At 34.0% G+C, this 16565-nt stretch overlaps 1 protein-coding gene across 7 annotated transcripts in view; it reads right to left on the bottom strand.

Annotated features, from left to right (window-relative positions):
• BLTP1 (bridge-like lipid transfer protein family member 1) overlaps positions 1 to 16565 on the bottom strand; it is a 207117-nt gene that overhangs the window by 59949 nt on the left and 130603 nt on the right. For 6 of the 7 annotated variants that reach the window (XM_059067561.2, XM_067036610.1, XM_067036614.1 and 3 more), the window contains exons 49-54: positions 16161 to 16254; positions 14127 to 14177; positions 9315 to 9521; positions 7613 to 7851; positions 2735 to 2979; positions 499 to 604 (exon numbers count right to left, since the gene is read on the bottom strand). In XM_059067561.2, the coding sequence (XP_058923544.1) occupies positions 499 to 604; positions 2735 to 2979; positions 7613 to 7851; positions 9315 to 9521; positions 14127 to 14177; positions 16161 to 16254 (942 nt within the window). The remainder of the gene's footprint in view (positions 1 to 498; positions 605 to 2734; positions 2980 to 7612; positions 7852 to 9314; positions 9522 to 14126; positions 14178 to 16160; positions 16255 to 16565) is intronic. The other variant, XM_067036612.1, reaches the window with a different exon arrangement.

The following is a 16565-nucleotide window of genomic DNA, read 5'->3' as shown; positions in this document are numbered from 1 at the left end:
TTTAAATCAAACATATATTTCCGGTTAAAACATAAAATAGTGATTAAGAAGCTCACTTATAATCTGATCTTGAAGAATAGCAAAAATATAATAAGGGTTGCAATAGACAATTTACCATGTGGCCAGCATACAGTCACCATCTGATACAGATTAAAATCAAAATCTTAATACTGATCTAAATTTTGTTCCCAAATGATTAAGATTAGTTTAGTTAACAGACACACACTAAGCTTTTTTTTTTTGGAAGGGAAGCATAAGGGACCTTTGTTTAATTTATAAATTGTAAATGCATATATTACATATGAAAAAAGTAATAAGCAAAAGAATCTGTAGGTGAGAAAGCCATAAAAGAAATGCAGAATTTTTAGGGAGTTACTCAACAATTTCATCTAAATGATAGGATCAGTACTCACACCACTGGTACATGGACCATCATATAGCCAATGAGAATAAAAACCTGCTGTATGTTCTGCACTATAAGGTATCAAATCATCTTACCAGAAACTTTTTGTATTACTTCATTAACTTCCTTCATGAACACTTTCTGTACAAATACCAAGTGGTTTAGAAGATCAGTTGTAAGATTATGTTCAAAGGAACCAACCTGCCAAACAAAATCAGAATATTAGATTAACATACTGACTATATTAGTTTAAAATACATCTCACATAAGTCATCCCAAACTCTGAGGAAAAACAATTATCTACATGCTATTTGAAATTAAAATACTGAAGAAGGGTTAAAAATACTCAGATTCCCCAATACTGTACTGGCCTGACATTGTTATGAGCCATTAGCCCCATATTTTAAAATAACAGTAGCCAATAAGGTATGAGAAATCTTTTGAAAATGAATGAAAATTATACTGTATGTAACTTGCTAATTGCAAAATTGAAATTTTATGTAGGGTAATATTTATTTTTAATGACCACTGTTGTAGAGTTAGAAAGATGGACCAGTATAAGTAAATGTATTTACTCATTCAAATATTTATTGACCATCTGCATTAGGTGCTAAAGATACAGCTGTGAATAAAAATAAGAAAATTATGGCTCTCATGAAGCTACATTTGAGCAAATTAGCAAATCAGATATACTAAAGTCAGCTTTACTATAATACATGTCCCATGATTAGTATAAAGCCCAAAATTTCTGGCAAGAATTAGTTGATAAACAGATTAAATAGAAAGCCGGCCCTAACTGGAATTGAGTTTTATATTAATGATGAATTGAAACATCCTTATGAGTAAGGCAAATGCTTCAACATTTGTCACTTTGATAGTGTCCATATTTTGATCAAAAGTTAACAGCAAAAGAGATGTAGCAGTCTTTTCTTAGGTGAGAAGTCACATAAAGTATAAGTTTCACTGGACACTTTTATGTTATATATAGTAGTATCAAATGGGCAAAGATGATTTTCACATGTGTCTATTTTAGGCCATAGTTAAATGGGCAACTCTCAGAGAGATGCAACTTTAGATTCTTTCGAATGTTTGTAATTAACTGCATTCTTAGTAAATCTGGGATGGTGTTCTGCCCCAATTACAAACTTTATACCTTTATAATAGCTAACATTAGTAAGGAACTATGCAATATACTGCATTTGATTTGTTTTATTTTCTGTCAAATGAAGCATTAATAATAGTATTGCTAAACTACAGTCTGGGACACTTTTTTTTCAGTGTAGAAAGCACAAATGAAATATGCTTTATAATCCACCTTTTAGTAAACAAATATTTGACTTCTAGCATCTTGTACACGAGAAGTTCTAGGACAAGCAGAGTCTAAAGAAGGTAAACCAGACTTAAACATATCCTACTTAGCTGTAATATTTCTAGAAAGACACCAAAGAGCATTCTTATAGATACTTCAGATTCTAGAGAATAAAATTTATAAAACAAAGAGTTGGCAAATTGATTTTTGATAAGGTTGCAACTGTTTCTGACAAACTGACAAAGCAAGCTGAGGGACAAGCACACTGTGTGACTCCTACATCTCTCATGTGATAGTTGGAAGACTTAGGGAAAGTTATTTAATCTCTCTAAATTTGATTTTCTACTATAACAAATTAGGATGATAACAAATGGCCTACTTACCACAAATCAAATGAAAACATATCCAAATGCTTTTTAAACTTGTGATAATTGTATACATATAAGGGGAAAAAATAATGATGGAATCATGTACGCTGGCTTTCAAATTGCCTTAGTAAAGAAACTAGTCTGTGAATCTGCTTGTAATCATTTTATCTCTGTATGACCTTTATACTGTTAATAAGCATGTATACCTGGATGAACCATGTAACCTCTCTAACGGCTCAGTTTCTTTACTTGTAAAATGAGAATAAAATATCTGCCTCAAAGGATTGATTTAAGGATTGTACAAGTCAATGAATATGAAGAAGCACCTGACAAATGTTAGATACCCTTAGTGTTTTTATAATCAAATGAATCATGAAAATATTGTAGAGATGCATGTGAACCCCAATATAATAAATATGAATTCAAAGATGATTAAAACAAGAAAAAAAGGCATGTTTAAATAAAACTATAAGGAGAGAGACACAAACACATAAACATGTACACACACACACACACACACACAGCCAAACACAGTACAAAATTCTGTAGGAATAAATGATTTGATGATTTTTTGGATCACTACATACTTTGGTACACCTAAAGTTTGAAGGCCCCTAAATTACAAAGAGTAAGAAAGTTAAAAAGTGAACTTACTTCTGCCACGCAACGTAGATAATTTCCCTGTAAATAGTACCCTTGTTTAGAAGGCAGCTCATCGATACTCCACACCTGCTCCGAGTAACTATCGTGCTCTTCCATGATGTATTTCCCCGACATAGTAACGGGAGGAAGGTTAAGACTGGCAGAGGGAGGAATGGTTGACATGTCTGTGGCAGAAACTTTTGAAGTAAAACGCAGTCTGTGATTTGGCAGCTCAAATGTAAACCTAGTCTGTGCACCTGTAAGAAATAAGGAAAGTTACTGTTTGTTGTTCAGGTGCTCAGCCGCTCATTCGTTCCTTACTCTGTTCAATAAATCGTGTCTATAAAAAAAAGTATGCATTTTCCAAACCTATGTTGAAAGATACGAGAAGGATATTTTAAATTTGCTTATAAAATACTTCCCATCTTTAAATACATGTATTGTTACTATAAAGCATCAGCCAGTATTATTAAGCCAGCAAATATCATTTATTAAGCCTACTAGGTGCCCAGCATTGTGTTAGGTGCTAGAGAAACACCTGTAAGTGTTCTCTTTATTTCACATAAGGTAGAAAAGAAATTGCCTTTAAAAGAAGAGAAATTAAAGTGCGAAACAAAACAAAACAACAGCAATCCACACAGTGTTTTATTCACAGAGAATAGTTAGCAGTTGATAACTTGCCTCTTGATCCTGACTCAGTATGGAAGGAAACAGTGAAATTGTCAAATCAACTACATTATACTCAATGGAAACATTCGTCAAGTATAAAATTTTACAAACACATGTATCTTTGACCTTAACAATAATAATGGGACCATATTCCAAATAAGAATATGGTATGAGTTTTAGTTTACTGTTGGTTCCAAACACTTAAATCAACAATTCGGCATGTAGTTGTTCAAACAATTATAAATACACAACCTGTACTATTTATTCAGGCCATATTTCTCCAACTATTTATTGAGGACATTAAGGCGTAGCAAAAACCTTGTTAAAATCAAGATCTATTATTGCCTAGTACATAATGCATATGTGCATGTTCCTTTCCAACTGATCAAATCTACTGATACTGTTCTGTACATAAGCAATTCTCTCCACTCAAACATTAAACAGCCTATTTTGCCTACATTTAAAAATTTATTATATATTTCTAGTATTCTCGATTGTGCCAGAAATAATTCTCTTTCTTCCACATACTAATTAAAGGTCACCTCCTATATGTCACATTCACTATATTCACTCACTGTACAGTAACGTTTATACTTGGAATGAGTTATCCATAAACAGAAACACGCTCTCTCACCAACTGGTGCGACTGTGAAAGGCCAGATAGGCCACAACTGCTCTGATCTCCTCTTACTCAGCACTCCAGCCAGACAGAGTCATTGACTATGGCTTGCAGGCTGCAAGGGGTGCGGGCTGCCCTCCACAGTAGCTACCACTACTATTACTACCACTAGCATCACCAAATAAAAACACAGACTGAAGGAATACTAGGTCTCAGGTCGTCCCTTATCACTAGTATAGCCTCTTTTTTTTTCCTACTGTTTTTGTCCCTTTCCTTTATTGCAAAAAGAATTATGGGTTGTTATCTGACTGGATGTTTGACAACATGTTTTCTTTGCTCCTAAATATTCATATCATCCTAGTTCTAAACTGACTATTCGGCTTTTGATTTGCTGCTTCTGTTGACTCTTCTATTTCATGGATGCCCTGAATAAGCAGACAAGAAGAGCCATTTAGCCCAATACCTGAAGGCCCAACACTTCTGACTCTGCCAAATATGGAAATTCACTTTAAAGTGCTTCTGTTTCTGATAAGAAGAGATGTTCAGCAAAACCCCTCTCAATAAAGAAAGCCTAAAATGCTAGAGGGCAGAAATAAATACATACACATACACACAAAAATACATACATGTATGTATGTATTCACATATATGTATATGTGTTTTTTAAAATTAATGTAATTTATCATGTTAATAAAGGAGAAAAATATTTTAATTTCAACAGATGCAGAAAAAAAATATCCAATAGTAAGTATTCGCCAATCATTCATAGAAACTCTTAGCACACCAGGAATAAAAGTAACTTATCCTGACCTGATAAAAATAACCCAGCAAAAACCTACAGCAAACATCATATTCACTGGTGAAACATTAATTCCCTTAAAAAATGTGAGTAAAACAAGGATGCCAACAGTACCCCTTTTACTGAACTTGGTAGTAGAGACACAGTAAGATAAGAAAAATAAAAAGGCATAAAGACTGGAAAGGAAGAAACAAAAGTATTATTTGCACACGGTATGAATATCTACTTAGGAAACTCCACAGAATCTTATTAGCAATAATAAAATAGTTTAATATGGTTGCTGAGTATAAGATTAACAAAAAAGGATCAAGTGCATTTGTACATACCACCACTAGTTTAAAATGCTATTTATAAAATATACCATTTGTAATAACTACAATAACATAAGGCGCCTAGGTATCTAACTAAATAAATGTCTTGCAACAGATACACAAAAACCTTAACTTGAAAAATTTTAAACTTTATAGAAAAACATTGAAGAAGACCTAAAGAAACAGAGAGATAGACATATACAGGAATAAGAAGGTTAAATACTATGTCAGTTCTCAATATCAATCAATATTTTTAATTCTCCCCCAAGTAAATCTATAGATTCAACTCAATTTCTATAAAAATCCAAACAGGCTTTTTCAGGGAATTTGGCAAACTGATTCTAAAATGTATCTGAAGGAGCAAATAAACAAAAATAACCAGGACAACTTCTAAAAAAAGGAAAAGTCAAGTATCAGTATGACACTGGTGCAAAACAGGCTGCTGAGGCACAATAGAGATCTCTGAAATAGACCCCCATATACATAAACACTTAAAAGATGATAAAGTTGGATTATCTATCACTGAAAAAAAGAACAGATTAGTCAATAAATGATACTGAGATAATTGGTTATGCATACTACTCCATACCAAACTGAAGAAACAACCACTCAATTCCTTACAAATTAGGAACTTAAATGTGAAAAGCAAAACTTAAAAATGTTTAACAGTAAATATGAGAGAATCTTCTCATGATCCTGGGAACAGAAGGATATAAAAATTTATATTTTTATGTCTTCTTCAAGACATAAAAACACACAATAAAACAAGAAAATATTAATTCAATTACATTAAAATTAAGACTATATGTTGATCAAAAGATCAAAAAGTGAAATAAGCCTCTGACTGGGTGACAATATATGTTGAACATATAACATCAAAGGTTTAATATACAAAACATACAAAGAATTTCTGTGAACCAAGAAAAATACAAATGACTCAATGGTCAAATGGGCAGAAAACAAACAAGAACCACCAACAGGTGTTTCATATAAGAAAACATATAAGGACCCCTTAATCATATTTAAAAATTCAGCTCCATTAATAACTACAGAAACATAAATTAAACCTACAATGAGATACCATTCCACATTTACCAGACAAGCAATAATTTTAAAGTCGATAATACCAAGTGTTGGCAAAGATGCAGAACAGTGGGAACTCCAATCTAATACTGATGGGAGGGTAAAAACTGGTGGACACAAGCACTAAGGAAAACAGTTTTATATTTCCTAGTAAAGTTGAAGATGCATTTACCCTATAATCTAGCTGTATCACTCCTAAGTAAATATCCTTGAGAAACTCTTGCACATATGTACCAGAAAATGTGTATGAGAACAAATGTAATAGCAAAAAAAAAGAATAAGGCAAAGGTACATCAATAGCAGAATAAATAAATTGTGATATAATCACTTAATGGACTACTATATTTCACTGAAAATGAATGAACCAAAGATACATGGATGAATATAAATAAATCAAAGAAAAAAAATTCCAAGTTAAAATACACATTAGTGGGACTTTGTATGAATAAAGTTTAAAACAGTCTACAACAAAATTGGTCATTTATGAGTATATGTCCATGTAATAAAATTATAAAGAAAAGCAAAGGAATGGATAACACAAAATTCATGATAGTGATTATTAACCAAGCACTCATGGGGACTATTATCTGGTAGTAATAATATTCATTGAAGGAGCCTTCAAAGTACTGGTTAACGGGCTTCCCTGGTGGCGCGGTGGTGGAGAGCCCGCCTGCCGATGCAGGGGACGCGGGTTCGTGCCCCGGTCCGGGAAGATCCCACATGCCGCGGAGCGGCTGGGCCCCGTGAGCCATGGCCGCTGAGCCTGTGCTCCGCAACGGGAGAGGCCACAGCAGTGAGAGGCCCGCGTATCGCAAAAAAAACCAAACCAAACCAAAAAAAAAAAACAACAAAGTACTGGTAATGTTTTAATTCTTAGGATGTGTAATTGGTGGGTGAGTTTACAGTTCTATAAACTGTGTGAATGTAACTGACATACTTTTGTTTACATGATACATTTCAGAATAAAAATACAACAGCAAAGTGCTTTTGGAGAGGATACATAAGGATCACAAAATCTTATAAAAATAGCTATTTTGAAGAAGTCAAATAACCTCTGATTTAAGCTAAATGTACTCAATGTGAAAATAAACCAAGTTATTCAGGCTATAAGAACCTAACAATGTAGACATATATTCAACTTAAGTTTTAAGTTGGAAATGTTTTCTAAAGAGTGGATAACTCTAAAGAGTTCAAATGAAAGCAGGGTCCATGCTGGTCATTCAAGGAAGCGTATTGCTATTTTTACTTGACTGAATGAAGAACATCGTTAATGAAATTTAAAAGTGTTTTGATTAAAATTATTTAAATTTTCATAAAAAATCTATAAAACTAAATTTGTTTCACCAAAATATTACTAATTTCTTAAACCAGTCATAAATTTTAAGAATGAATTCAAACTTCAATGTTACCTGTCATGCCATGACTTCTCATTCTTCCCATCTTGTATTCTGCTTTCAGAGATGGTAAAAGTGCTGCTCCGATGGCTATACCATCTAACATGGTGCTGAATTTAAGGACAATAGGCTTCTTCTCTAAACCTTCTGGTAGCTGAGGAAATTCATTTGTTTCAATAGGAGTTTGATTAACACTTGTTGGGGTTTTTTCAGAAGGGAGGGGGGTTGCAATATCTTCTTTTACAGGCTGTGGGCTATAAAGCAAAAAAAAAAAGTTTAAAAAGGACAATTAGAACAGCTACTAATAAAATTAAAATTGTATAAAATTAAAATTGTATAAAATTGGTGTTCTCAATGTAAAAGAACAAAAATAAACTATGAACAGATGTTTTCTTTCTAATACCAGATCATATTAAGACTTCCTCAGAACAGCCATTGAAAAATGATGATCTAGAAAAGTAAACAAGACGAAGTAATAACAATATAAACTGAATGTTACACTGCCAAAGCCATTCACATCATTAATGTGAAACTGGAGGTTTGTCTGATTCCAAATTCCATGACTTAACCATTATGCACTCTACTGTTGATTGTTAATATTATTACTATTACTAGCACTGTTAATGACACCAACCAACAACAGCAGTAATTATTTGAGTGCTTACTATGTGCCAGGTACTATTCTTACTGCTTTGTGTATTTCATATACTTTATTTATCTCACAAAACCCTTTGATTAGGTACTATTATCTCCATTTTACAAATGAGGTATAGCGAGAAAGTGGTGAAATCAGTTTTTGAACTCAGTCAATCTGACTCTAGAGTCTTTTTTGTTTTTAACTACTCCACTCCACTGGCAATACATTCTAATAAGGAAAAATTCCTTAGGGTATTTTATAACTAAGGCTCATGTACACATTCTGGATTCCATATTCCACTGACAGAAGAAACATGTTTAAATTATTACTGCTTAGTCAACCAGACATGAATTAATATTACATCAGAATTAGAGATCTAGATAGGACAACTGGAAAAATCACTGCTTTAAGACACTGTCAAAATACACACTAGTGTTTTTCTACCTTACAGGTTAGGAAAAAGGAAGCATAACAAGACAAATTTTTACCTTTTACTTATATTTTTATTAGTTATTCATTAGCTATAACTTTGGAGACCAAGAAGAAAGCTTGGAAATGCAGACCCAGGGAATAAAGGTTACTGTGCAAAGGTCCCATTTACTGCCTTTTAAAATATTTAAATGGTATGTTCAAATCCGGCCTTGAACCATGTACAATAATCTCACATAGAGGTCAGCACAAAACCACGCATGGGACATAAATGGCCACTGCAACTTTATAAATCTATGCACTCACAAATTTCAGTGAGTTCAAAGTAAAGAAATATTGCTACAATCCTAAAATTTGTCAGCTTGCCTTTTATTAGTATCACTTTATAATATCCACTAATCTCTAGGATCTCTTAAGCTTTACTGATGCAGTATGAAAGACTGACAATTGCATGTGTGACATAGTACTTTAATAATATCCAGAATATGATTCTTCCACAATCATGTTTAGCTACTTTTCACCTGCCCCACTATCCATCATAATAGTCACCACTTAGATGTAACCTTCCGTCTTCCTCCAAACTATTGTGAACACAGCAAAGAATGAAATGAAATACTATATAGAATCACAGATCTTGAATAAATAACTCACACTGTAGAGGGCTGTCTAATGAGATCTGAGATCTGCTTAGAGAGTTGGTGAGAACTTCGAACCATCATGCTGTGTAAGGTGGCAGGGTGCTGGGGGATGTTGATGCTGATAGCTCCCACTTTGAACACGGCGGCGTTGTTAGTCTTCAGCCCCCTCTGGGCACTGTAGAGGGCTTGGGACTTGGCAATACTACATTTCACTACAGTTCTAGTAAAAGAGAAGGAAGACCATTAAAATATGGCCGAGTAAAGAGAAATTTTGAAAAAGTATTTTGAGAGCAAGACAAATGTTTTAAAATCATTCAATGAAGTAAATTACAAGATTTTTCATGCATTTAAATCACACTAAAAAAATAATGTTTTCTAAAACTATGGACATACATTTTATACTGTTTGTACTGAATATTATTCTGTTTAATAAAGAGTTCACAGAAGAATGTATGTATGTGCTTACATGGAAGAGAATACACTGACATATTACACATATACAACACACAAAATCCCATTTTGACATTTTTCCCCATTCAGAACTCTGTTTTTCTTCAACTTATTTTAGGCATCTGTACAACCACTAAGAAAATATAAACAGTGAAAATTAAAAGAAAAAAAACACTCACTATGCTCTTAAAATCTAATCAGCCAAAGAAATTAATCTAACAATCATCTAATATGTTAAAAGAAATTAATGAGAAGGAAGAAATTTAACTTGCATTTTCCTTTTTTTTAACATCTTTATCGGAGTATAATTGCTTTACCATCGTGTGTTAGTTTCTGCTTTATAACAAAGTGAATCAGTTATACATATACATATGTCCCCATATCTCTTCCCTCTTGCGTCTCCCTCCCTCCCACCCTCCCTATCCCACCCCTCTAGGTGGTCACAAACCACCTAGCTGATCTCCCTGTGCCATGTGGCTGCTTCCCACGAGCTATCTGTTTTACATTTGGTAGTGTATATATGTCCATGCCACTCTCTCACTTTGTCCCAGCTTACCCTTCCCCCTCCCCATATCCTCAAGTCCATTCTCGAGTAGGTCTGTGTCTTTATTCCCGTCTTACCCCTAGGTTCTTCATGACCTTTTTTTTTCTTCCTTAGATTCCATATATATGTGTTAGCATACGGTATTTATTTTTCTCTTTCTGACTTACTTCACTCTGTATAAAACACTCTAGGTCCATCCACCTCACTACAGATAACTCAATTTCGTTTCTTTTTATGGCTGAGTAATATTCCATTGTATGTAGCAAAGAAATGATAGAAGTCCAATTCATAATGAGTAACTACTACTTAATTAAAAGTTGGTAAGCTTTACTGGTACAGATATAAAATAGAAATACTGTCTTTCTTGATTTCTTGTTCTTTCTTTCCAGTGCCTAGAACAGTGCTTTAAACATGGTAGACACTCACTGAATTTTGTGAAATGAATGAGCAGAAAGAAGTATAGCAGAAGAATGACTCAACACAACTGTGGAATTCCACAGATATCATGTGATAAATCATGTATGCAAAAGCCATGATGAAGCAGTCTTGACACACACAGTGGAAAGGTTCATGTCAATGAACTGCACCACTAAAGGCCCAGTAGTAAAAGGAAAGCTTTTAACTTATGTTATCTTTCAAATGAGCAAAGAATGCTTGACAACAGATTTAGCAAAACACACGAAGTGCAAATTTCATATTAACTACATGTCAGTTCACACACATTTATCTCTACTTAGGCTACAGAGGGTTCACTGAGAATTTATTTACAGTCTCAAGGACCTAAGGAATCATCCATTCATTGCATTTAACTTCTATTAGAATAAACCTTGAGAAGCGTAACAGTGGTTCTATTAGAAGTTTTGATTATTTACAGATAGTGAAATCCAGGTATTATACAAAATTCAAAAATGATTACTAGAGAATTATATTTGCTTTCTTCTTCAAAGGAAATTATTTCTCAAAGACTATCACTGACTAAAAAAAGAAAAAAGTAATCTATGGATTTGTTCTAGCTAGCATGAGTATAGATTCTAGGATGCTGATTAGTTACTGAATTTTGAATCTTAACTATTTTAATAAATAACACCACTATTTATCATCAATGAGATTCCATTTTAAATTCAATTTCAACATGAGCCAGAACACTCTGCTAAAATGCAAAGGGCTTTCTAGTTGTGAACAGTATTCACCTACTGAATGAAACTAAGCATACATTTACAAAGAAGTCTTGTTATCATGACAGTCAAGAAATTCTACACCTATCTTACTATTTTACCTTTATAATCTATAGAAGTCTGCTTAAACATTACTTGTGCTTATATAAGCATATACACAACCCTTGATTTTCAACTATACACCGAATGTCAGAATAGAAAGCTATGGGGCTGACTGCTCTCCTACTGTAGATCCTACTGTGGTGTTTCCAGTGGAAATTCTGATGTTAAGGATTTCAGGGGCTCTGTGCTGCCCAACCCCAGAGGGCACTGCCACACTGTAGGCTACGTAAATGATGCCCATGACTACAGCGTGAGTAATGTTCCTTGGAGCTAGACAACAGGATAGTCCTACACCGATCAAACTGAGACAGACACTGTAGAGGATGTCTGATGAACTCTTGTCGAACTGTACATGTTAAAGATGTAAGGAGACCCAGAATGAGGAATTAAACAATTTACAAGCTCCCAATATGAATTATCTATTCATAATTTATCTATTCATAAATTATCTATTCATAATTTCAGATTTATCTATTCATATATTACCTATTTTAATTCTTAAAAGAGCTGTCACTTAATCTAGATCAAAAAACATGTAGTATACATAAGACTTTTACACAGGAAAGAAGTGGTCAAAGTCTTTTTAAAGAGAAGACTGTAAAGACTTGTAGCATGCCAGGCATGCCTCATATATGTAAAAAGTTCACGGCAAGTAACCAAGAAGCTTGGTTCAAGAATTCATTGGCAGTGGCGGTAGGGCAGATCCACTGTGAGCCTGTTATAACCACCACAGTGCCTAATCAGGCAAGGACTTTTCCGCATCTTCTGTTTCTTCCTGTGTCCAGGCCACAGGGCCTTTAAAGCAGGCTAGCCATTCTTGTAGTGCCGGTTGAGAGTTTGAGGATTTACTTTGGGGCCTCATTATCGCTACTCTATCTCCACCCCCACCCCACCTCCTTGATCTTGCAGGCCCAGACTTTAAAGGCAGGAGAAGGAGGTAAACTAATTTATGTACCCTGACCCATGCTGCCTGCCTCAGTTCAGTTTTGCCTGGAAATCTCTACAATGTGGACAGAGTGTTGGGATCACATGTAATTCAGTTAACTATTAAAAATCACTGGAGCTTTCTTCCTCATTTGGCAATTGTAACCTTACATGTTAACTCTCTCAGCAGGAAGGCCTAAAAAAAGAGGGAGTCGGCCTATAAGTGACATTATGACAGGAACTACCTCTCACTTGCTTACTGTTCCATCTCTGAAACCTAACACAGTGTGCAGGCCATAATATGCAACCTAATAATCTCATTAGTTGAGTGGATAAAAATGTCATCTTCAGCCATTAAATAGCATCCTCTTTAAAGTCATACAGTACTGATTTTTCTTTTCTTTTTTTTTTTTTTTTTGTGGTACGCAGGGCTCTCACTGTTGTGGCCTCTCCCGTTGCGGAGCACAGGCTCCGGACACACAGGCTCAGCGGCCACGGCTCACGGGCCCAGCCGCTCCGCGGCATCTGGGATCTTCCCAGACCGGGGCACGAACCCGTGTCCCCTGCATTGGCAGGCGGATTCTCAACCACTGCGCCACCAGGGAAGCCCGATTTTTTTTTTTTATTATACATCCAGAGAACTCAGCGATAAAAGAGAGAAACAATAAATCTTCTCTAGCTACTATAACTGCTAAAGTGGAATTAGCTATTTTTTCTATACCTGTTATTATTAATGATGATATTAATATGGAAGAGTGGTTTCCAAAAACAATCAATTTTCTAATTTAATATTAGTGCATTTATTCTTTTTTAGTACTTCTAGTTGGCTGATGAAGTGACATAGGTCACAGATAATCCCAACAAAGGGTTGCTGATTGATGATGTTTTGACTATGGCCTATTATCAATACACAATGAAACAAATCTCACCAGGTATTGATAATCTTACCAGCCTGGAACAAAATATGCAGATTCATCTATTTATTCAGCATACTGAAATTTTATAGAAAAGGTTGAAAGAAAAAAATCAGTCCTAAGTAACATACTAAATTGTCATGGTGGTAAGACTCATGTGAAAAGTATTTAAATAGATCACTACCACAAAATATCAGATATACACAGGCCAAATCAAGCCGGTCAAAATACAAAAGGATACACAGTAAAAGCCATACATAAAAGCTGACAATAGAGCAGTGAACTCTCTCCATATTAAAGACAGAATTATTATAAGGTTGAGCAATGTAAATATTTTCATATATTAGTGTTTTAATAATTAGTTTTGCAAATTTGTGAAAACTCATTTGCAAAGTTAAAAATTTTAGCTTCTATTATCACATCAAATGTTAACAAGGGTTGTAACAGGTCTTTAAAAAGCACAAAACAACAGACAACTACAGTGTTACAATCTTTCAACAATAAAACAAGGTATGAATTACCAAAAAGGTAGTCCTTACCTGTGTATTCTCCTTGAAAATCAGCAAACTTTAATTTTTAAAAGGATCTATGTTAAAGCTACAAAATAATAACTACATACTTTCACAGCCATGCAGATAATCTAAATATTTTATCTTTAAAACTATTCAATACTATGTTAATCACAAAGTCCATGAAAAAGAATAATAATGACATACAGAAACTCTTGTTTGGCTGTGCTTGTAGGAGATGTAGGAAAATCCTCCAGTCTACAGATGAAGATTCAAGAGAAAGCAGGAAAACAAAAAGGAAGCAAATAAACATTCATGCATAAATTAGTGACAATATGAGCAATCATTTGGAAAGCTTTTATTTCCCATTTTTAAAATTTTCAAGAAACTTTTCAACTATTTTTTAAAAGTTCCATTTCCTTTTAATTGAAACTAGAAGTGAAAAGCCAAAGAATAAATCCAGAAAGTCTTAACACTACTAGAGTTTGGCAGTGAGTAATTAATAACTTTTATTTTTTTAATGAAAAAGTTAAGGGATCTTGGCTTGAGATTTTTTTTTAAGGCAAGAATTATCAACTAATCCTTTTTTTTAAAAAAAATCAATTTTATAAATATGTTTTGCAAATTTAGAGACTGTTTGAAGCCCTTTACTGAAGAGATAATAGATAATAGAGATAAGAGGTTCAAGAGGAAAGAGTAAATAAAACCCACGAGACATCTAAAGAAATTTGTTGTACTTCTGAATAGGTCAAAGTGACCATGATACTTTAAATTTAGACTCAACAAAGGAATCATGAAACCCAAGGTCTGTGGTGACTTCCTGCAGTAGCATCACAGTGAGGTAGAAGGTGCAGAGGTTCAGGCATCTCTTTTTACTGACTGTATGACTTTTAAACATTTTAGGAAAACACTTTGATATTTCTCAATCTCGATTATTGTTCTGTAAAGTGGGGATAAAACATCCCAGTTAACAGGACTGTGGTGAGGACTAAATAAAATAATGTATAGGCGGCTCCTGGTCCATGATAGGTAACTCCTTTAGATTGTAATTATTACATAATAATACCCCTCCTCCCATACTGAATGATCAGAAAAGATCTTGTCTCACAACTACTGGAATTTCCTGGTCTTTAGAAAGACTGCTTAGGAAATGTGATCTGGACCATTTAGGCAGCTATAATGAAACATACTCTTTGGTTCTAGATATACAGGTTCAAACTGCCTCAGCAAGACTTAGACATCCATTTCATCCACCCATTTTATGTTCCCCAAGACAGCCATCACATTACCCATGTTTGAAATGTTATGAATAGACCTGTAATGAGTCAAATTACAACTAACATTTAATATTTATAACATTGAACCAAATCCTCTATTTAGTCAGTATTTAGCATGATAGATGCTTTAAGGGACAACAGTAGGACATTAACTTGTCATAATATTAAGAATGAGCAAATCCTCAAAATCTGACCTAAACTATCAAAATACATTTTGTAGTTATAGCATAAAAGTGCTCCACTGAAAGGAAATTAGGAGTGAAGTTTTATACCCCCAAGTGTACGAGCAAAGTCAATGTTTAAATGTCCTGACAACCAAATAGTGACCTCAATATCATGTATAAAGGTAATCATTACCAGAACAATTTTGGACAGATCCACAAAGAGAACATATAAAGAAAAGGTGAGAGCAAAGAGTCAAAAGAAAAGCAATACGGAATGGTATACTCACTACAGAAAGCTTACCTATACTATTAGAAGGGTCTCATAGGCTTTATTGTTAAATTTTTTAAATGAAAAAATGGCAAGATAAAGTTTGGAAACCTGGCATGAATACAGGTAATGATTAGTTAGAATAAAATCAAGAGACAGTCTATATTCTCTGACTATAATTTTGTTTTAAATAATTAACTATTTGAATTATGTGAGCTTTTCCATCTCACATGTTTAACTGAAATTTGCACTGTAATCATTCTTCCTGTCACCCAATCTCAAAATGTCCCGGGAGTCAGTTTTTTAGGGTGGAGTGGTGGCAGTAGGCCAAATTTAGAAAAGGAATAAGTAAGTTTTCTGAGAACATTTCATTTGTGATGTTCTTAGTGACAGAATCACAGTGTCCGGCAACATTAAGTATATAAATCTCAAAACTTAGTAGGTATGGGATTCATCCAACGAATTTTAAGTTTCCTGTAAAACTATAACAGACAAGTTTAAGAGAATAGTAAAAAAAAAAAACCACACTTACTGTATATTTGGTGTAATCCCTTCAAGCAGCACAATATTGACCCCACCAATATGAGCAGTGGCACATGTCTCAGTCATCTTTTGATGTAAAACATCTTAAAATGTGAAAAAAAAAAAAAGTGTATGAATTCTGGAAATAGAGTTGCACTTCATATTAAAATGTCATTTTATTCATAATACGTTCAATGACAAAAGATAACTTTAAAGGTACAATGAAATTTAAACTACTTCCAAACGACTTTAAAAAAAATTTCCTTGACGATTTTTATTTCTCTGCATTCACATATACATATGCATTACACGTCGAAACTGGAATGACGCTAGACATGTAGTTTAACAGGCCATTCATGCACTAAGGAGCCTCATGACATTAAATGGCCTAAGGACGTTTTCAATCTCAGAAGTA

Source organism: Kogia breviceps, chromosome 6 (assembly GCF_026419965.1).
Source record: "Kogia breviceps isolate mKogBre1 chromosome 6, mKogBre1 haplotype 1, whole genome shotgun sequence".
In the NCBI taxonomy this organism is placed as follows: Eukaryota; Metazoa; Chordata; class Mammalia; order Artiodactyla; family Physeteridae; genus Kogia; species Kogia breviceps.
This window is presented reverse-complemented; position numbering and strand designations above follow the sequence as displayed.